The sequence below is a fragment of the Plecotus auritus genome, assembly GCF_963455305.1.
Source record: "Plecotus auritus genome assembly, chromosome: 2".
NCBI lineage: Eukaryota > Metazoa > Chordata > Mammalia > Chiroptera > Vespertilionidae > Plecotus > Plecotus auritus.
Window position 1 is genome coordinate 224,553,395 of NC_137771.1, and position 22,749 is coordinate 224,576,143.

The 22,749-nt window shown below is 54.7% G+C and overlaps 1 protein-coding gene across 1 annotated transcript; it reads right to left on the bottom strand.

Moving 5' to 3' along the window:
• Positions 1 to 1,245: 1,245 nt before the first annotated feature.
• Positions 1,246 to 19,841, bottom strand: ETS2 (ETS proto-oncogene 2, transcription factor). The gene is made up of 10 exons (XM_080657943.1): positions 19,608 to 19,841; positions 15,326 to 15,397; positions 12,503 to 12,614; positions 11,072 to 11,191; positions 10,564 to 10,764; positions 8,758 to 8,841; positions 7,358 to 7,582; positions 6,243 to 6,503; positions 4,266 to 4,384; positions 1,246 to 3,387 (listed from the first exon to the last, which is right to left on the bottom strand). The coding sequence occupies exons 2-10, from the start codon at positions 15,395 to 15,397 to the stop codon at positions 3,172 to 3,174; spliced, it is 1,410 nt and encodes a 469-aa protein (XP_080514069.1). The 5' UTR covers positions 19,608 to 19,841; the 3' UTR covers positions 1,246 to 3,171.
• Between the last annotated feature and the right edge of the window lie 2,908 nt (positions 19,842 to 22,749).

Below are 22,749 nucleotides of genomic sequence, written 5' to 3' on the forward strand. Positions count from 1 at the left end.
CCCTTTGAGCTTGATTGCTTCCCAGTGCTTTGCTGATGAAATGGGTGGTAATAGTAACGAATGCGATTGCTTGATATTGTGTATCGACATGGGCCAACATGTTGAAGCAATATTTCCCATGTGACTGAGGCACGACATTACGAAATCACACAGGGCTCAAAACCCACGCAGAGCGCCAGGCAGGCCTGCGGGACTTCTCCCAACCACAGGGAAGTTTACTGACAGGTTTCACTTCCAGCTGCCATTTAAGCAATTGGCGGGCTTTGGTGTAATAGCAAACAATACCCACCGTGACCTGAGAGTTACTACCCGCCCCTCCCTCTTCCAGTTACGTATCTGCGCGTGAGGCCTGATTTTCTTCAAAATGTGTCACAACAGACTGAAGGCAGCACTGTCAGAATCCAGCCCTCTTCCATGAAAACAGACGTCAGAGAGATCGGGAAGCAGGGAACAGCCACGCTCAGAAAAATGGTGATTTTTCATAACAACGTTAATATGTAATGTTATTTTACGTTAAAGTGGATGAATTTCTAATGTGGTGAACATGGGTGACCAGCGGTGTGCTGGTCCATGTTTAACGGGCAGCTCCCTGGGCCGGGGAGCCCTCCCTCATCTGCAGTGTGCGCTGGTTTCTTGGTGGAATTAGTCTCATCCGACCAAGTTCAAACGACCAACTGACGCAGACCTGGGGAGACAGTGCGTGCCCGCGAGCTGGCTCCGCCGCCTGTGATGGAATCCGCCCAGGTTCTGTGGCGTTCTTACTCCTTCTGGAGCGGAAAGGAGCCCTGAGGACTTGGAGCGGAGGTGTCCCGGGGCCATCACCCTCCTGTCTGGTTAAGGCACCCCAGCAACGCCAGGAGTCCCCAGGAGTCCCACCTCAATCACAAAAGTCCTTGGACCTCAAAGCCTAATGTTCTTCAATGTAAACATCCCCAAATCCCTTCGGTGTGCCTGCCAACCCCCCCTCCCTGCCCCGGGCAAAGATGGAACCTGAATCTTCCTATTCTAGGTGCTTCTTAAATGAACTTTCCACTTTAAGGAACACTCTTCGGGAATGTCTGCAGGGAGGGCTCCCGGCTGGGTCCAGCTTGGTCACAATTTAGTAGGTGGCCGCGTGTAAAATCCCTTAAATGGAGCCGTGACTCAAGGCCGGAGGGCTGCTGAGTGAGCAGGGGCTGAGCACAGCCTCCTCCCTCTGCCCTCCCTGCTGGGGTGGGGACGAAGAAGGACGACTCTAACGCGGAGGAGTTTATATAAACAAAATACTTTATTTGAGAAAGAAAACGGCCAAATTACAAAATCTCTATACTTATATTCTGTTCGTTACCATGCCAGAGGTCTCGAAGGGACTTCAGTTCCCATCACTATTAGGTTGGACCGCGTGAAACTGCCAACTTGGTCGATAAAAACAACAGCAGTCCAGTATTGATTTCATGTGGTCCGACCCCATATAAAATGAGCCGATGGCTAACATTTGCTTTGGCAGCAACGTGTCCCCAGTCACATGTCTGTCGATGTTATAAACAGACGTCCGAGCGATAAACAGGTCCCGCCTGAGAAACATCCTGTGTTTAAAGATGCTGGAGCCTGTCTCGTGCGGGTCTGGAGGCGGCTCTGCCCTTCCCAGCGCGTCCTTCTGGTCGAGCGCATGGTCTCCTCCCAGGGACGGGCCCAGGTGTCCTCTCACGCTGCTGGGGACACCTGTCCGGCTCTGCAACCCACTGGGCTAGGGCTGGACCACGGACGAAGGCCAGGAATACACGCTGCCCCAGGTGCCCCTTAGAAACGGCTGAGAAGTCGCCATCGCCATCAAAACGTCTTCTTCGCATGACCCAGTCCCATGCTTTCTCTCCCGCCTTGCTCAGGCCCTGGGCCTCTGGGCGTTCTGCATCCAAAATATAAGAATAAAACAAAACGATCCCGCCGTGGCCGCTGAGCAGGAAGGGGCGGCATGGCATCTAGACAGACAGCCCAAGACTCGCAGCGAACAAGGATGGGACCCACACGCTCCATTCACGTCTGAGGTTTCCTAAAGGTTCCCCTCCCCCACCTTCAGCTCCCGACAGCATGTTTACACGGAGCCGAGATAAAAAATAAAGCTTTCTTGTTACAAATTACATTTTTTTTCCAGTGAAATACTTTTACAGTAAAAATAGCTGCTACATAAATCCTTCCTGATCTCAGAAAAGGAGTTGCATATTTCCAAAAATAGTATTCTTATTTTAATCAGAGTTACGTGGGGCTTGGGAGGGGCGCGTGGGTGGGATGGCTGGTCAGGAGGGTTAGCTGCAGGAGAAACACAAACAAACTAGGAAATAAGTTTTGTGTACCAACTGGTTCAAAGGCATGCGTAGGTATGGGAAACATATGCCATCCGTCAAGAAAATACTGCTTTATAGGTTTTACATTACAATCAGAAGGAGAAATGAGAGGCCAGAGGCGCCCCCAGATAATAACATTAAGTTTCTTATAAAAATTCCCAAATGAACAAAGTCCTTGCCAGATAACAGCCCAGGCAAAGCAAACACACACACACACACAAAAAAAAACCAGGGATGAACCCCCTTAGACCTTCGCCTGTAGGCACAGTAAATGCAAATAATACACATTTTACAAATCCTCTTAGCCTGCCCCGGGGCAGGGTCACGGTTTGCAAAAGGCTGTAGGTGCTCTTGAAAAATGGAATACGCATGGCATTCTTATTTCACACAGTCATAGAATTATTTTAAATTACAATATACAATTTCTGTTAAATAGAACTGTTAGAGGATTTTGATAAACAGTGATAAGATTACAATCATATATACAAACCAACGTCTGAAATGGCACGATCGTTCCTTGCCCCTCCCGCCCTCTGAAACGAAGAGACCGCTTTCTTCGCGTTGGTGGTTCCCGGTTGCAAACGGCCGAAGGAAATGAAAAAATGTGCGCGTCCGCATGCTCCCTCCTCAGAGAGTGTCCACAGCCTCACGCAGCCTCTCGGAGCGCCCCCTCGGCCACTTCCATGGCTGCAGCCTAAACAGCATGTTCCCACCTGCAGGCTTCGGGCGAAGAGCTGCAGTTTCGGGTGGAAAAGGCCACTGCTTCTTGGCGACGTTCCTGGAGCGTGGGAGCGGCCTGGCAGGGCCCGGGGCAGCCGGTCAGGATGGCCCCGCTGGCGGTCCCCGGGCCTCAGTCCTCCGTGTCCGGCTGGACGCCCAGGATGGCGTGCAGTTCCTCGGGCGTGAACCCCAGCAGATTCTGCAGGTCGCACACGAAGCGGTACACGTAGCGCTTCCCCGACGTCTTGTGGATGATGTTCTTGTCGTAGTAATAGCGCAAACCCCGGCTCAGCTTCTCGTAGTTCATCTTGGGTTTATTTTTCCGCTTGCCCCAGCGGCGGGCCACCTGCGGGGGAGACACGGGTGGAGAAGAGCTCAATTCCATCCCATCGGCAATTACGCGATGCTGAGATGCTGCTCACCGGGGAACTTGCCCACTAAAGGACCCCAGAGGTCCCATCTGCCTTAGAACGTGTACCAGGGCTCTGCCCCTTGGCTGGCTCTTCGAGGACGAGGACGAAGGGAGGGGCGGAGGGGAGTGTGGCGCCCCCACCCACAGTGCCACCTGGCACAGGGCTCCTGCAGCCTCTCACTCAGCAAAACCTCTAGAAACCAAGGGTTCCGAATTGGGGGTCTTGAGGCAAGGGACAAGCTGTGTTCACCCTCCTGCCCGCACCCCCACCCCTCACCCCCCGGTTCTTAGGTTCTTATTCCCACCAGCAGATGCTGAGTGGGGCTCTGAGCTGGTGACATCAGTGATCTCAATGCTGCTGCTTCCCAGGGGGTGGGTGGGGAGGTGATAGTCAGACCCAGGGCTTCCCTAATGCTGTCCCCCCGATGGGCAGGGGCTGGACCTGTCCTCGGCTCTCTCCTCCTGACACGACTGGGGCGGCTCTGCCCAGCCCAGCTGAGGGGCACAGGAGCCCAGCCAGTGTGCGCACGTGGGGGGTACGAGGCTCTCTCCCCCCAACAGGAACAAGCAGCTTTCCCAAGGCCTTTTAATCACATGGCCAGGGGAGCCTCAGTTTACTGCTTGCGCCTCTATATTCAACGACAGAGCAAGACGGTCAGCGGAGCCAGGACACACTCACGTGTCAGGCCCACCAGGAGAGCTCGCCTTCGTACCGGGACCCTTTCTTGTGCCCAGGGAACTGAGTTTGTGAACCCAAAGGGGTGAGGGCGGGGTTGGGAGCCCAAGACGGATCCCCGGGGCTCTGGCCATACCTCATCGGGGTCAGCGAGCTTAAACTCCCATCCGTCGCCGGTCCAGCTGATGAACGACTGGCAGGATTTATCCGAGAGCAATTCCAGGAGAAACTGCCACAGCTGGATCGGTCCGCTTCCTGGGGAGAGGGCAGTCACAGGTTTTTATTGATTTTTAGAGGGAAAGAGAGGCAGAGACACTGATGAGAGAGAAACATGGACCGGCTGTCTCCTACAACGCCCCCTACTGGGGATGGAGCCCAAAACCCGGGCACGTGCCCTGACCGCGAATTAAACTGGTGACCTCTTGGTTCATGGGTCGATGTTCAACCCCTGAGCCACACTGGCCAGGCCAGCTATCGGTTTTCACAGATTTAAAATACAGCCAGGCTCCAGCCGTCCCAACGACACAGACAGGCTGTGGAACGTGAGCCGGATCCTGGGTGCCGACGTGACGGTGCCACTCCAGGTGGTAGGGACAGTCCCGAAGGCTGGTGGGACGAGGCTGGGCCCCAAACAGAATCCCTACTCCAGGAAAGGAGGTCACTGGCCCCGGGTGCCCGGGTTTGGTCTTTCTGGGGAAAAATCCAGGGCCACTGACTTTTGGCGTCAGAATTCCAAACCCTGTGCGTCCTGGAGTCACGTTCAGTGCTTGTTTCTATAGACGCTGGGGGGCGGCGGGGGCAGTTAACCACAGGGCCACGTGGTGTTCGTGGGATCCTGTGCTGTGGCTTCCTGGCCACGTGACGGTGGCTCCATTGCTTAAACCAAGACTCAGTTTCCTCAGGAGCCACTCGCGCCCTGGGAGCGGCCTCCACAGCCTCACCGCCTCCGAGGGCCGCCGCCCACGCTCTGCCCAGGGCCCTCTCCCGGCCGGTATTTAGAACCACCGCCTCGTGGACGAGCAGCAGGGCCGCACCGTCTAAAGACGAGGACCAAGACGTGCTCAGAGGCCAGGGGCCCTGCCGGGTCACACGCCCGTCCGAGAGCTGTTCCCCTTTAAAGGCCATCGGCAGCGAGGCGTGGCTGCGGGCACCAAGGACAGGCGTGCTGGAACCCACGGAGCCGGCTGCCTGTGTGCCCAGGGAGCTGTGTCACCGAGCGCATTTCCCCATCTGTAAAATGGGTTAATTCCCGCCCACGCTGGGCCGGCCTAACGACTCCGACAACCCGCCTGGCGAACCCCACGGAGCAGGCAAGGAGCACTAAAATGGAAAACACCCACCCCAGGCCCCGACCCCCAGGTATGAGCACCACAGCCCCTCCCCGCCCCCCGCTGCGTGCCCTTCCACACGTTTCCGTGGCTGGCTGTGTTTCAGAGGACAGGAAGATGCTGTGGATGCCTACACAGTCTTATTTTAACCAATCAGGGCTTGTAAGTAGGTATTTTTTAAATCCCCAGGGGCTCTATATATAGTCAAAGTACGGGGGAAAAGCTCATTTAAGGACACATGAAGCAATTAAAAAAAAAAAATAAAAATCTCGGTATTTTTGCTAAAATGCTGGAAATAATCTAGTTCCAAAAACAGCTTTAATATTTGTCCCCTGCCTAGAATAGCTCTTGCCCAAACTTTAAAAATAAGAGGGGTTTTAGGAGCAGGAAAAGGTAAACAGGCCTGTGTTATTTGAGGCCGGCTGGCTGCCCTCCCCGAGCCAGTTTACATTCTTTGAAATTCCAGGAGTGGGTGAGTCAGAGCTAAAGCCTCCACGGCCTCAGTGCCCTGCTCCTCCTCCTCCTCCTCCTCCTCCTCCTCCTGGGAAGGCCGAGGGAGCTGCGTGCCCTTCCCTCCACACCACCGAGCAGCTGGCCGTGGTAGAACTTAGAGACGCAGCTAAGACGTGGCTCAGCGACCAGGTGTCTGGATGCAGGATGACACCCCCCGGCTCAATGCGGGGTGCAGATACAATGTGCTCAGACCAGAACCACCCTTGATAAACAAACACGGCTGAGCCGGGCAGGGCCCAGGGAAGGGCCGACACCCGGAGCCGCACACTCACCCGTGAAGCCGGCCAGCACGGCCGCAGGAATGACCGGTTTGCCCTGCTCGGCCGGGTCGCTCCTCTCCTGGATGTAGTCCTTGAAGGACATGGTGGGCTTGCTGAGGCCCAGGGCCTGGCTGCCGTCGTCCTCGCCGCTCTCGAAGGAGGGCACCCGCTGCTCCAGCAGCGACGACTGGCTGCTCCAGGACTGCAGCAGGGAGTCCGAGCTCTCAAAGCTGTCCCCGCCCTGCTCGGGGGAGTCGCGGTCCCCGGGCTTCCCTGGCGGAGAGAAGCAGACACACACTCTGACTCCTCCGGACGAGGACATGTCGGCCCACAGCTAACACCTGACTGCAGGCTGTCTTGGACTCACGGGCAGCGTCGCTGCCAACCACCCCCCTTCCACGTGTCCCCTGCGGCATATAACCAGTCACACTTCAGGAAGCTCTTCAATGGAGGGCTGGTTCCTGGTACGCATACCACACACACACCTCCTTCCACAACAGAATCAATAAACCATGTGTAGCCGTGCGGGGCGGAGTACTATACAGCGGTGAAAAAGGACAAAGGAGGGCTACATCCAACAACACAGATGGCTCTCGGACACAATGATGAGTAAAAGACAAGCACACACACACCCCAACCCAAAACGTGTGGCTCTACTTATACCAAGGTCAAGAAAAGGGAGAACTATGATGGTAAGAGGACAATCAATGGTTTCCTCGTGGGGTGGGGATGCTACTGACGATGGGGAAAGGGTACGAGAGCCTCCTGGGATGCTGGAAACCCATCTCCACCTGGGTGGCCGTTACACAGGTGTACACATGTGAAAATTCAACCAGTGGTACAGCCTGAGATCGGTGCACTGCGTGTACACATCTCTGTAAAAAGAAATCTGTTACATCCCTACACTGTCTCCCAAAATACCCCGCTGGGTGGAGGAATCCACTCCCAACAGCAGGACTGTGTGTGGCTGGCGCAACACCCTCCGGGCCCAGACCACAGCCCGAAGCAGCCAGGAGTGTGCTTGCTGGGGGAGTGGTCGGCGAGAACGGCCTCAGGAGGCCAGGACACCCGCGCAGCAGCTGGGGTCGCCGTCTGCTCTAAGGGACGTGCGGGAGGGAGCTCCTTACGGGGACCACTGGCGATCAGGTTCAAGGTGCTGCCGGCGAAGTCCTGCCCGACGGAGCAGTAGCCGACGCCGACCGTGCTGAGCTGGGCCTTGGGGAACATCGGAAATTCCTGCTCGGAACTGAGGGCGCCGGGCGCCGCGGCGGGCGGGCACATGCTGTCCAGAAGACCGCCTTTGGGGTAGCTCTGTGTCTGCATTCCATACGGCGCCTGCTCCACGCCAAAGCCTGGAACAGAACCATCGACGGCGGAGCTATGAGGCGACAGTCTGTGATCCTCAGAGACCCTCCACCCCTCCGCACACGAGCAGTTCCGCGGGCCCGGCCTCTGCAGGCCCTCCGTGGACGTGGGCTCTGATGGGCAGGCTTATTGGCCCCTTTCCGAAATGCCCGCTGCCTCTGGACCCTGGGTGCCAGCCTCAGCGTTAATGTTTCGGTGGCTCTCGTCCAACAAGTGCTTTCTGTGACCCGTAGGAGGACAAGGGTCACTGGCTTTCGACCTCCAAGGACACTAAGGCTCGGACTGAGTGACACACCCCTGCTATGTGACTCCTAAGAGGCATCTCCTGTCCTGTCTGTCCCGGGCTGTAACCTGCACTCACCGTGCCAGCGACCAGAGGGAGAACCTGAATGCCCCACTCCTCTTTCAACTCCAAAGTTCAGAGCGAATTGGGTATGGCTTCGCACACACTTCCTGCGCCGGCCCAGCCACCTCTCCTCTCTTATACTAGATGGGACCCCAGCACCCCGCTCTCTGCATTCTGCCCCCCGCTCTGTGCGTGGCCTGGACCAGGTGGCCACTAGGCAATGTTACATTTTCTGGTAGCCACATTAAAAAGGTAAAACAAAAAAAAACACATACGAGAACCTGAAAAATTTTACTTGAGCCTAAGGATATCCATGATCAGTTCAACAGGTAATCGATATCTTTAAAAGTAGGAAGGAGCCCTGATGGCTTTGGCTCAGTGGATAGAGCGTCGGCCTGCAGACTTGAAGGGTCCCCGGTTCGATTCTGGTCAAGGGCATGTACCTTGGTTGCAGGCACATCCCCAGTAGAGGGTGTGCAGGAGGCAGCTGATCAATGTTTCTCTCTCATCGATGTTTCTAGCTCTCTATCCCTCTCCCTTCCTCTCTGTAAAAAAATCAATAAAATCTATTTAAAAAAAATAAAAAAATAAAAGTAGATATTTTACATTCTTTGTTTCTTACTAAGGCTCACAGATCTGGTGGGCATTACACTCTTATCACACATCTCCGTGTGGGCCAGCCCCATTTCGAGTGCCCAGCAGCTCAAGAGCCACGTGGCCACCATGTGGGCCAGTGCAGGTCTAGATGGTTCGGACTGTCCGTGAACTAACAGGAGGACTTCACACCAGGACCTTGAGGGCAGAATCCAGACTGACCTAATGAATTGCTGTTAATCCAATGGGGAACTGAGTTGAGGTGAGAATTTTCTTCATACTGGTCTTCTGCCTTTTCTTGGTTCTCTGAGAAAACAGACACAGGAGAGATAAGATTGCAAATCGAGATTATAACCACACAAGCAGCCCTGGCCACTGTTGTTCACTGGTTAGAGTATCAGCCAGGGCACAGAAGGGTTGTGGGTTCAATTCCTGGTCAAGGGCACATGCGTGGGTTGTAGGTTCAATCCCCAGCCCTGGTCGGGGCATATCTGGAAGGCAACCAATCAATGTGTCTCTCACACATCCATGTTTCTCTCTCTCTCTCTCTCTTTCTCTTTCTCTTTCTCTTTCTCTTTCTCTCTCTCTCCCTCCCTTCCACTCTCTTTAAAAATCAATGGAAAAAATATCCTCAGGTGAAGATTAAAAACAAAAAGACACACAAAACAACACAAGAAAAAAAAAAGTGGCTTTCTAAATTACCGCTATATGGTTATTTCAGGATAAGTCAACGCATTTAGTGGTTCATTTAATCTGACAGGTCCCAAGACGTTACGTCTTTTACAAAACTGGAGGCGGCGACACACTCTTTAATGAGTGAGTTTCCAACATGAATGCCGCCATGGGCAAAGTTAAGTTTTCCACTGCCCAATCTGAGAGACCTAGATGGGGTGTCACTGAGCAGGGAAATGTCGGTGAGGTACCACCGGCTCCAGAGGCTGGGGATGGAGGCGGTGCGCAGGGCACGCTCTGTTCCTGCCTCCAAGAGGCTATGGCCATTGTCTGAGACCCTGAAAGTTCCCCAGGGTGCGGTGCGCAGCTGCTCAGAGGGGGCCACGCAGGGACACACGTGCCCGTGAACTTGGAAAGGGAAAAGGTTTGCGGTTCTGTATGCCTACTCCCTGCAAACACACGTAACCACACACACCCCCACACACCCGTAAACCCAGACCCACAGCCTCACACCGAGCAGTGGCGCAACAGGCCCAACGTACCAACCAACAGACCCTCCCAGAACCTTGCCAGGCCAGTCTTGTCCAAGGTCAGGGGAATGTCGGGGTCTTTAAGTCAGTCACCCTGGCCTCGGGGCCACCCCAGCAAGGGCTGGCGGCAGACTCCCCCGGTATCCACGAGGTGCCGAGTCTCTGACAGATGCTGAAACTCAGCGCTCATTTAAACCGGGACTAGTTCCCTGCACTCTCCAAAGGGGCTGGTTTTCTTCAAGTTTTCCCTGAAGGGAGCCCTTACCACAATGTCTTCCTTTTTTAACTCCATGTATTTTTATCAGCTGCTTCACACGCAAGTTTAAAATACAACCCATCTCTATAGGATGACAGTTCTTGGCTGAGTGATCAGTTTTTGTAGGACAAATCAGCGTGGAGATATATATCAATCACTTCCACATTGGTTTAAAAAAGAATAAAACCAAAGAACTTCTTTGTTGGAATCCATTTGGACTTAGGGAAATCCACGGTACAATCCACGGGGTTTGTCTGAATAAAGGCTCCCCGACGTGGAGGCTGAGCTCCGTGGTTCGGGTCTGCAGGGGGAGGCACGCCACAGGGGGAAGCTTGTGGCCTCTATGTTTGCGACAACACGTCCTCCCTCACCAATGCCGCCTCGCGACAGCGAACAAGTCAGTGACTAAGGCTATGGCCTTGGGGCTCTGCTCGATGCCACACACACACACTTAGGTGGATTCAAATCTATAATCACTGCACGTGAGTCACTCCAGTGGCGTTTGCAGGCGACCGACCCCATTAGAAACTCTGACCCTCGGTTGCACGCTCTCCCCTCCCACGCTGGTACCTTTGATCATCTGCTCCAGATGCTCCCAGAGAATGTCGCCCACGAAGTCAGGCGCCAGCTCCAGAAAACGCTCCTTGCCAAGGTTGCACAACACCTGGCCGTTCATGCCGAACCTCTGCAGGTTCACGTTCACCAGGCTGAACTCGTTGGTGGCCCAGAGCAGCCACTGGCACACCTGCTGCTCCGTCCACAGCCAGGGGTCTACGGGGAGAAAGACAGAACACAGAGGGGGAAATGGAAGGAGGCGGTGAGACCAGAGAAATCGCTCCTGATTTCCCCACCACGTCCACACGGGCACCAAAGGCCAGCAGCGCGAGGGAGGCCCCCAGGTGAACAGCGTCCAGCGGACGGGGGTTGAAATAAAAACTGGCTCGGCTTCACCGTGTCTCTGCCGCTCTTCGGGAGCCGCCTCACACACGAGCTTAAAATACAACCCATCTGGCGCCAGGGCAGCACGTCCGTCCAGCACGGCGCAGACCCCCAACGGCAGCTCGACGGGGGCACTTACTCTTGGGGATGCCCAGCCGGCGCTGCTCCTTCTTGAAGCCACTGAAGGTCGCTTTCAAGGCTTGACTCATCACAGCCTTGCTGCAGGGGGTTAAGAGAGGCAGCTCACAGCTGGCCGAGTCTAGGAAGAAACCCGGGCGGATGTTAGGATTTCAAGCTGGTGACCGCGGAGGAGAAGTTAGGGGAGAAATCGTAGCTTTTAGAAAAGAACCATTTTGATCTCAAACCTTGACATAATTCCTTAAAAAAGTATAACTAGTACCCCAACTTTTTTTTTGACTGAAATTTAAAAATATACACCCCATAACTTCACTTAGTAAAATGAAACTCAAGTTTTATCTATGACCCAATACTTCATACAGCAGCTTATGTCTAGATCAGGGGTCCTCAAACTTTTTAAACAGCCGTTGGAGGGCCGGACTATAGTTTAAAAAAAAACTATGAACAAATTCCTATGCGCACTGCGGGCCCGGGACGAGTCGGCTGCTAAGCAGGACAGGCAGCGGCACCCGGCGGGCCGGGTAAATGTCCTTGGCGGGCCGCAGTTTGAGGACGCCTGGTCTAGATAAAATGTCTATAGACAATCAAAGAAAAGTGCATGATTTTGGGGCCAAAGGCTCAAGGGCTTATAAATACATAATTTGGAAGTCGATTCCATTAAACTCAGCCACAGGCAGAGGCCCTCCCCGCGCCCCCGCCTGCCCCCCCATCCCCCCGTCCCCACAGCCTTCCGCCCCGTGACGTTGGCACACTTTCCACTTTTATTAAGAAATAAAAAACAGTCTTCTCTGGATTCCCTCAGCAATTTCAAGAATGATAAATGACTGTCACGTGATGGCACGCTGACGCCAGCGCATCTGCTTTAATTAATTTTCTGGGCTGTATTTTCTAGCACCTACTTCATGTGACAAAGTCACGCCTGGAATGTTTCTAACTAATAACTATCCCAGTCCCTGCAGAGGCACCGGCTGGCGTGCCGTCCGCTAGAGAGAAGAGACGATGACATGAAGGAACACAGCAGTCCATGCAGACGGGGACGACCAGCCAGTCACCTGTGGCCCCAAACCCCCGGGGAGGATCTAAGCGAACCCGGAGTGAAAGCTGAGATGCATCTGACTGTGGCCTGGTCTGCTCTGGAGTGGCCCCGGGAAGCCGCGGGGGTGACAACGCCCTGGTGGAAACATCGGGGTCCCCTGCAGTGTGCCAAGGGCGGGACATTTGCTCTCCCTGGGGGGCATCTGGCAGGGAAGACACCAGAATCCTCACACTCAGCAAAAGGGAAAAGGGCCCTGCCCCAGGTCCAGAGCCTCCATCCGACTTGTCACGCCAGAGACTCAAGACACCAACACTCATGGCTCATCCACTGCCCTCTCCATTCCCCGCGTTACTCCGGGCAATCGCGCGCGCCGGCTCAGTCGGGGCAGCGGGTTACCGTGAGAGATGGAGTCCAAGCCCGTCGGCACTTCTTGGAGCGCCTGCTTTTCATTCAGGGAGGGGAAAATGGCAAACAGGGACCCGTCGAAGGTGTCGAAGGCCGGCTGGCGCTGCGAAAGTGAGAAAACGGGAAACTTAATATTTACTTACTGAGCTACCTGTTTCCAACGTGGTCCGTGGGTCGTCGGACCCCACACCCGGATGACACCGGCCACTGTGAAGCCACGCCTGGAGTGGACCAGTCGTACCCAGACTTCTGGGGTGGCCCAGGTGGCCAAAAGGTCATTGAACCCCCCTCACACAGAGGCAGAATGACCGGGAGTTTATTTCTAAGGGCCTAATCCACTTAAATTAACAAATTAAGCAAAGACACCTAGAAATGCTAGGATCCCAGAACGGTGCTGGGCGGGGCCTCAGAGCCCACCTGCTCCCCCAGCACCTGCCTTTCTGTGACGTCATCGGAGAGCCAGACAGTCAGCCCCGGGTCTGAAGGAAATGAGCCTTGGCTAAGCCGGCAGTTTCAGGTCACCGCCGTGAACACCGAAGGCAAACGATGGAATGGACACGGAAAACCGAACCGTGAAGGAAGAGGCCCGCGGAAGGACTTATTTTGAAATGTTTACAATGAAACCCTTTAACCAAAACGGGTGCTTTTCCTCAACAATCCCAACGGCGCAGGAAAGAGCGAAACACACGTGCAAGTTCCTGCAGGGTGTCTGTCCTAAAAGTAAAGCGTATGAGGGAGAACGCCCCTGCCCCACACTCCCCGATGGGGACAGATCCCAAAGGGAACCGGTTTAACGTTAAACTCACTGCGGTGGCGGGAAGGAGAGCAGAGAGACACCAAGAAAACAACGTCACCCTGTCCATTTCCGATCCTTTCATCGAAGATTTAGCCAAGAAAGGGCCTTGACTGTTCAGAGTCGTTAATAAGTAACAGATAAGGCCTTGATTCATCATTGCCCAACCAGCCGAGGAAAAAATGTGAAGAAAGAGTACTTTTCCAGCAGGGCCGGGACTCCCGTGTTGTGTGTCATATGATGACACATGTGTTGAGTCATCAATAAGAAAATGTGTAACTCATTTTACACATAAAATCGGTTCATGTGCTTTCGTTTTAGAAATGCAGAACCACGGATGACATTACCCCAGGGGGCGGGCAGAGGTGGGAGCTGGCCCCAAACACTCAATGGAGCCCGGTCCCCCCCGAAGCCCAAGGCAGTGAAGTCCAACAGGTGTCCCCAGACATCGAGGGACAGAACCACGGATGACATTACGCCAGGGGGCGGGCAGAGGTGGGAGCTGGCCCCAAACACTCAATGGAGCCCGGTCCCCCCCGAAGCCCAAGGCAGTGAAGTCCAACAGGTGTCCCCAGACATCGAGGGAGCGGCCCGTCAGGCAAGGGCTGGAATTCTCATCTAGTAGATTAAGACGCTACCGTATCACTTTGGACTAACTGTGCGTGAAACAGCCAGTCGGCTTTGAAAACCCCCCCTCGCTCTGCCCAGGTGACTAAGAAATGCCTTCGCTTCACCGACAGCAAGTTCTTTTTTTAAAACGAGGAAGTCCAAAGACGACACAAATTCACGGCCTATTTCAACACGTCCACTCCGGTGGCTGCTTCTCCCAGCCCAGGAGTCGCAGGGACACCGTCAAGCTCTCTGAATTGACAGGGGAGTTTCCTTCCTAGGGCCGTGCCTTGGACTTGGGGCCGACACAGCTTGTCCACGTCCGTCCGGCCGCTCTGCACACGTGTGACCACACCGACAAGGAACGCCCCCTCTGAAGTGGAGGCCTGGCCGCCATAATACTCAAGAGAGGCCGAAACCGGTTTGGCTCAGTGGATAGAGCGTCGGCCTGCGGACTGAAGGGTCCCGGGTTCGATTCCGGTCAAGGGCATGTACCTTGGTTGCGGGCACATCCCCAGTAGGGGGTGTGCAGGAGGCAGCTGATTGATGTTTCTCTCTCATCGATGTTTCTAGCTCTCTATCCCTCTCCCTTCCTCTCTGTGAAATATCAATAAAATATATTTTTAAAATAAAAATAAAAAATACTCAAGAGAGGCCCGAGCCCGTTTCTGGCTCTTTGGGTTCCACAGACAAGTAACCTCGCAGTGACCTACAGAGGAGCATGGAACCTGCCAGAGACATGCATTTGTACAAACCCCTGAGCTCAGAGGAGGCCGATGGAAAACCACGGCTCCTGAGGTGTGTTTACTACACAAAACGAACAACAGGCAGGTCACGCTCTCACGGACGGAGAAGCCGACGGGGAACGGCCAGCTGTGCTGCCACGGCACGTCCCCAAGAGGAATTAAGATAGAGACTCAGGAAATGTGCTGGCTGGGCAGCAGAGGCGGCGCTCATCTTTAATCTGTTCCTTGGTTCACAGATACGGGCTGTCCCGCGGGCTCAGCGGCCTCGAGGAAGCGGCACCCCCTCCACGTCTGAAGCAGCCCCCCCCCGTCCCGGGAAACCAGCTCCAGCTCCGTTCCACTGAGAACCACAGGCTTCTCCACCGGGACGGAGTCTCAGAAACAAACTGCCAGGGCCTCACCTTCTACAAAAGAGAATAGTTCCTATCTCGGAGGACAAGCAGAGCAAGCATCAAGGATGCCCATTTCACAGATGAGAACACTGAGGCCCAGAGAGATTCAGCGAACAGTCCAGAGTCACACAGCCAGTAAGTTAAAAGCTGGGGCTTAGCACGGGTCTTCTGGGACCCCACCCATTGTTTTTTTGTTTGTTTTTCTTCTTCTAGAGATGAGCTTTCCAAATTAAAAAAACAAAAAAACCAACTTTTAGAAGACTTGCTCACTCACCTTGAGCGTCCCTCTGTAACTGTTAGACACAGGGGCCACCTGGTCCATGTTCTTGATTCCAAAATCATTCATCTTTAAAAAAAAAAAGGGGAAGAGGAAAATAGTCAGAGGCAAGCGCTCCCTTTTTAAGGAGTCTTCACTGCCTGCAGACCCCCCTCCCCACTCCCCCAGTCAGTCAAATTCTACAGCATAAAACATCATTCAGAACGGAATGCCAGGGATTCTTATTTAAAAGGCCCTTCTCACAAAGGCTATGCTATTTCAGTCGCTCAATGATAATGCTGATTCCACTGAATTCTACTTAGAGACGCAGTACACAGATAAAGGCACTCTCCGCTGGCTGGCTACTGACTCCCAAGGCAGCCTGTGCCCCTCCGCGGGAGGGGCTGCTGTTCGAGGGTGGGGGGGCCGGGGAGACCCAGAGGGGTGCCAGGGGACCGCGGGCTACCTCCTACCTGCAAGGGGGGATCCTCAAGGGTGACCCCCCCAGGCAGCTGCAGGTATATCAGATCTAGGAAAGCATGCTGGGTGGGGCCAGAAGGCCCCTTCCTCTCATTGGAGGAAGCTCTGGCCCAGGAAGATCAAAGGGAGAACAGTGGCTTCAGACCAAACCCTCTCCGGCACTCCCACCTCCGCCCCAGATCCTCCCCCAGATCCTCCGGGACCCAGGTCCTCCCGTGTTAAATACAGGGCTCCAAACACGTTAGCTCTGGGAGTCGCTCAGCTGTGCTCTCCCTCAGAGGAGGTTCCAAGCACAGATCTGCCTTCGGTGCCCTGATAGCATCTGGGCTTATGCTCGACCTGCGCTGCCCAGGGCGGTGGCCACCTGGGTGCCTGGGACATGGCTGAGAGGGCCTGAGATGCGCTTTGCATGTAAAATACACACGCAGGTTTCAAAGATCTCACAGGAAAAGGTAAACTATCCCAGTGTTAATGTTAGGTTTACGGCATGTGTATGTAACAGCTTGAATATATTCGGCGAATGGAAATACACTGAAATTCAGTTCACCTATTTTATATATTTAACGTGACTATTACAGCATTGATAGTTACATATGTGACTTGCCATTGAACCTTGCTGAGACAGGCGGAGAACTTATTTGGGGCCCTAAAATGTAATTGATCGGTTATATATTAGAAAGTGAGAAGGGTACATAGATAATGCCACCAGGATGCTAGGGAAAAAAAAAACAACCCCAGAGAAATGAAAATGAAAATTCATTTTCAAATAAGCTGGGTTAGCATAGCTGATAGTAACCTTTACCCTACTGGCTTTCTGGCCGCGGAACTGAAGGCTTACCAGGCAGCTTTAGGGGTTGGCTAATTGCACCCTCCCGCCCCGCCCCATCTCCACTGGGTGTTCCCGCCTGTTACAACTAAGACCTTCGAGTAATTAAAATATTGCTTAAAACATTGCGCAACTGATAATAGCACTTACTGGCGGTGGCAAATAGCATATTTCCCCCTAATTGGTTTTTTCTTTATGATCAATGTTATAGCTAAACCAGACCTCCCAACAAAACACACACACACACACACACACACACACACACACACACACACACACACACACACACACACACGAAGGAACACACACCTCTCCTGGATGGAATGGCAGCGTGGGAGGTGAGTGTATGCCTCAGGGGAGGCCAGAGGCACTGCAGAGGGCTGTTAAACCCTCAACCCCTCCGAGTGCCGGTAATTATGGGGGGTGGGGGGGGGCAGTGGAGCCTGGAGCACTGGGAATAATAATAGTGCTGTGGGGGGAGGGCGGGGGGGGAGGGTGGGGCTGTCCTGGATCAAACGTGGCCACATTTGCTCAACCTCCACTTGGTGAGCCCGTGTGTCACCCACATGCACTCAGGAATCAATATTCATGCGATGGTGGCTGCGCTGACAGACTCCTCCTCGCTCAGGGCTGAGCCTGACATCCCTGAGGGTGGATGTGACACAGGTCAGCCCAGGGACCTCCGGGAACTTGCCCAGGATCACACAGCTACGGTGGGGGTTTCTAAGGGGCCCAGTGCGGACCACACGGCAGCGGAGAGGGACCCTAAATCCTGAGCGCCTCCATGTGCTGGGATAACCCGAGTGGTGGGGCCTGGGCCTCCTCCCGTCACGTCCTACAGGTCGGACAGCACACAGATGTCATGAGACCAGGCCCCTGCATGCTCCTCTTTACAGGTGAAAGGCTCCTTAATTCAGAGCTTTCGGTCATGTATCCGAATGTTAACCTGTTGATTACATACACAAGCCTCACACAGAAGACCAAACTGCCCATTACCCACCCAGGCCGCCTCCTTCTCCACGGCCCGTTTGCAGACGCTTGGTGACTTGGGAAATGGAGAAGAAGGTCCCACCTTCACCGAGACGGGCAGAGAATGGATGTGGAAGGCGATGGGAGAGCTGGGCCGGGGCTTTTGTGTACAAACACTCGGGAGAAAAGGCAGTCTACCTCGCCCACATAAAGAGCTGTAATTACTCGTTACAGAATAGAATTCTTTTGTTGTCCAGCTTTTAATTTGTTTTGTAAGAACCATGCAGAATCAAAGCGGATTCGGGCAGACATAGAACTAAACAAATTTAAGTTCACTTCTTTTACTCAACATGGCTCCTTAAGGTGACAGACAGGCCAAGAGCCCTCTCCACATAAATCAATTTCAATTTCAAGTGTGGGTCCTTTTGGTGTTGCCCTTTGGATCGCTGCTTGCGGGAGGGGGGGGGGGCGGAGGGGAGAGAGAGAAAGAGGATAGAGAGGAAGGAAGGAAGGAAGAAAGGAAGGAAGGAAGGAAGGAAGGAAGGAAGGAAGGAAGGAAGGAGGGAAAGGGGAAAAAAGGAAAGAGGCAGAAATGTAAGTGCTGAAGATGGTTAAATTTTTAAAACAAGCAGAACTTGCCTGACAACCGTACCCTTCTTGGAACAAGTGATCACTTATGTGAGATTAGACCACAGGTTTGTATTTAGGCCAATTTGGAAAGAAAAAGAAAGGAGCTCTCCCCGCCCCCCCCCCCCCATCCCCAATGTACTTTTTGAAGGTTGGTGCGCTTTTTCCTTTGAAAGTTATCACTTTAGTGAGAGGAATGACTAATCCCAACAATGAGCGTTTGCTATTCCCTGCAGGGCCCACGGTGCTAGCATTTACTGTACTATGATATTACTCAGAATTTTAATAAACCTTAACTTGGAGATTTATCTGCCTGATGGGTGGCGGTGTGGGCAGGCAGATGGCGCACAGGCGCTGCCATTGTCCGGAACACACATAATCTCTTAGTGGCGAACGACAATAAATTACCCTTTATCTCCAAAGAGGACTGCTCACTGCTTTACTTTCTAATAAGGAGCGCTCCACTGTTTTAGGCTATCCACTGACACCGAATACAGGCCAATATAAAAAGTCTCTTATGCTTAAAAAAAAATCCTCACATGCCCAAACGCTCGCTGATACCTTCATTAAAAATACGTTAACAGCGAGAAAATAAAGACAGCCCTGCGCACCCATGCCCCCCATTTCCCACAAGCTCTCGGCGCTCGCCCCATCCGCTCCCGGGAGCCCTCAGGGGGTCTTGCCCTCCAGGCCGGACACGCGGGCCGCCCCGGCTCTGCTTCCCCGCGCCTCCCCCGCTGGCCGCCCGGGCCGGGCCCTGGACGTGACTGCGCAGGTGACCCCGGCTCTGCGTTTCCCGGGAGCCGCAGCCTCCAGGTGTTTCAGGGAGGCGGGCGCCCCAGATCCTCCCGGGCCCGGCGCGCTCTAGTAAGTCACCCGCAAACCCGGGCGCGCCCGGGCCCCTCGGGCCCCCTCTCCTGAGTCCCTCCAGCCCCTACGCGAAGTCAGATCCGCCGGGCGTCCCTGGAAGGAGCCCCCAATAGGCCCTCAATTCCTTTTAAAAACAAAAGCAAGCGAAACCAGCCGGCGCGCACTCCCGCCCCAGCCGGCTCGGCCACCCCGGGGGCCGCGGCCCAAGTTCGCACCAGCTCCGCGCGTCACGACCGGGCCCACCCCGCACCCTGTCCCGGGCCCCGCGTCTCGGCCGCTCCCAAAGCCCCCCGACCACCCGGCCCCGCAACACAAGCCCGAGAGGAACGGAACCCAGACGCGCGGCGCCCGGTCCTAGAGTCGCCGCCACCCCGCCTGGACCCGGCGTCCCGACCCGTCGCTGCCCACTCCCCAGCCCGGGTTCCGAATCCCCCGGGAGAGGACCGGAGCCGGAGCCGGAGCCGGAGGGCGCTCTGCACGGACCGCCCCCCCCCCACCCGCGCCCGCCCGCCCGGACCCCGCTCTTACCGCGCCGCTTCGGGCAGGGCCGGCGCGCGGTCGGCGGCGGCTCCGCGAGGCCCGGGCTCCTCGGTGAGAGCGCGGCGGGGAAGATCGCGGCCGGGGCGCGGGCGGGTGCTCCGGGAGGCCGGGCGAGCAGGCGAGCAGGCGGCTCCGGGCGCTCGGGGCTGGGCTACACTGCGACCCGCACCGCCGCTGGAGGAAGTAACCGGCCCGGCCCCTTCGCGGCCAGCTCTTCAGGATCGAGGCGGGGGGAGGAGGAGGGACAGGGGGAGGGGAGGAGGGGCAAAGAGACGGGAGGGGAGGGGAGGGGAGGAGAGAGGCTGAGGGGAGGGACCGAGGGGAGGGACCGAGGGGAGGAGAATGAGGAGAGAGGAGGGAGGGGAGGGGTGCGGGGGTGGGGTAGAGTGGGACGGAGTCGGGTTGTCCGGCCGGACCTTGCCGGCACCCGCTGTCGCCCGGCGCTGTCCCTACTGCGCTGTGCCGGGTGGTGCGCCCGGGAGCTGGGCGGAGAGCCTCCCCTTGGTTTCCTCCCCGCGTCCCGAGGATTTGACATCAAACACTCCTCTCCCGTTCGGCAGGAACGGGGCGCTGGGGCCAGTGGACCGAGCGGCCGCAGGACTTGGTTAATAAAGGGCCCCATTCTTGGACCTCTAGACTTTTAATTTCTGATCACTCTTATCCTGAAAAGACTCTAAATGAGATGATAAGCGGACCCTTGGCTGGGTCGTTGAGTCCGCCGTGCTCCAAGGAGCCCGGGCGCCTCCGGGTCAGTGGCGCCCCCTAGAGTCGAGCGGTGCCTTAATAGTAACCAACGTGAGCGTCTCGGGGCTAATGCGCAGGATCATTCTCCCCGGCACCATTGCTGCCACTGAAACAGGAGGGAATCGAACCGGAGGGTAAATAACTTGCCCACTCATGGTCAAAACCATCACCCATACTCTGCCAGTTCCCATTTTTAGCAGAAAATACTTGAGCCGGTGGCTAGAAATGTGTGCCTGTCCTATGCAAATTCATGTCAAAGATTCTCAATATTTTGGAGGAAAATTAGCTGGATATAAAATAAAACCGCTCAAGGCCACGGGACTTAAAATTGATGCATCTCAGGGACCCAGTGCCATGAAGGGAGAGGAACTGCCTCACTTCTCTGTTACCAAGGTTCCCGGTCTCCATGGCAACCCTACATCCGGAGTTATTGGGATAATTGAGATACTACGGGTGCCTTAATGTTTCCAGGTACCTGAGGGTATCCAGGTATCATCATTGCATGGGTCAGCGGCAGGGTCCACACGGCTAAAACAACCAGGTGTGGAGGGGATACTGAATTCATCCTGATGGCTTCTCAGTGTCTATTCAGGCCCCATCAGCAACCATAGATGATAGGTCAAGAAGAGTTTCATAAATGGAATACAGATCCACAGTGAGTTACCATGGAGACACGGAGAGTATGCTACTTTTTATTTTTTAATGGTAGCAGAAAATACTGACTCATCCGGGCTGCAGTTTTAGCTAATAGAGGGGTCCCCCACTCCAGGCTCCTCACCCAGCCCTTAGTGTGTCTGAGAAGCTGGGTGCCCACAGCTATGGGGTCAAGTTCAGTAGCCCGATGAGACTGCCTGTCCACCTGCTCCTGCACTCCCCGGTGTTCAATGTGGGATGCTCAGGGCTGAGTCACTGAGGTCCAGGGACTCTGGGAAGACATGGTTTCTCCTTGAGGCTCTGGTGCAGAAGGGCGGCGGGGGGGGGGGAAGGGGGGGTGAGCAGGAGGGGCACTTTGCTCCTCCTGGGCCATTCCCAACATATAGGAGCAGAAAGATGTCAAAAGAAGGCGCGTGGCAGTTTGCAGGCAATCCCTTCCGGACAACCAGTTTCCTTCTGCTCTGACTGGTTAAACCTTGGGCTCCTCTCCTCTGTAGAAGTGTGTTAGGCAGTCAGACAGACAGGAGCAGAGCAAGGACGATGGGCCAGGGACAGTAGGTCACCAGGGCAAAAAGCCCTGGGTGCCTAGCAAAGGACAGTTGTAGGGTGGGACCTCGCCCCCGGGGTGACCTTTTCTCCCCTAGCAGATGGATGGTCATGCCCTTTGGACCCCTGGCCTTTCCTCCCTAGAGATCACATCTAGGCCTCGGTGGTATTTCAGCTCCCGGCCCAGAAAAGCAGCAAAACCAGACCAGCGACCCCATGGCTGCCTCAGGACCAGCTGCATTGACTAAGGACCCCCTGCCTTGGCGCCAGCCAACCCATCAGTGGCGAACACAGCTCTCAAAGGACACACCTGGAAAGCTGCTGAATGTTCTGTTAAGATCTCCTAGGACCTCCCCTCAAATCTCCACCCTTAACACCCTAAGGCTGAGGACCCAGTGTGCTTGCTCTCCCTCCCGGGAGCCACAGAGGCTTTCCCTTTTCCTGTTCCCTCCCCATACCACGCCCCGCCCCCAGGCTTGTTACCATTATCACTACCTTACCTACCTCACTCCCAAGCTCCTAGCACTCTTCCTTTACCTCATAACGCGTTTCCTCAGCCCGTCTCTTCTACAAATTACTTCCTCTGCCTCTGTGACTTCATAAATAAACACTCTCTTGCAGTTGAGTCTCGGCTCTGAATTCTTTCCCAGCCAGAACCCAAGTACCGAGGTTGCTGACACCAGGTCCAGTAGGACCCTACGGGTCTAAGATCCAGTGCCATCCGCGCCACCTACAAGGGAAGAAAAGATGATTCTGGAACCTACATCATCAGGCTGGGATGGACACTGGACCCAGAACCAAGTAGGTCCAGAATGTTTCAGTGTTGAGCACATGGGAGAGAGGCTCAAAATGATCTAGCTATTAAGTTTCTTCTTCCACGTTCTCTTCTGAAAGCATCTTATGAAAGAGACCCTTTGTGGGGGGGAAATATATATATATATGTGTGTGTGTGTATATATATATATATATATATATATATATATATATATATATATGTGTGTGTGTATATATATATATATATCCTAGTCCGTTTGGCTCAATGGATAGAGCGTCTGCCTGCGGACTGAAGGGGCCCAGGTTTGATCCCGGTCAAGGGCATGTACCATGGTTGCAGGTCTGATCCCCAGCCCTGGTTGGGGCATGTGTAGGAGGCAACCAATCGATGTGTCTCTCTCACATGGATGTT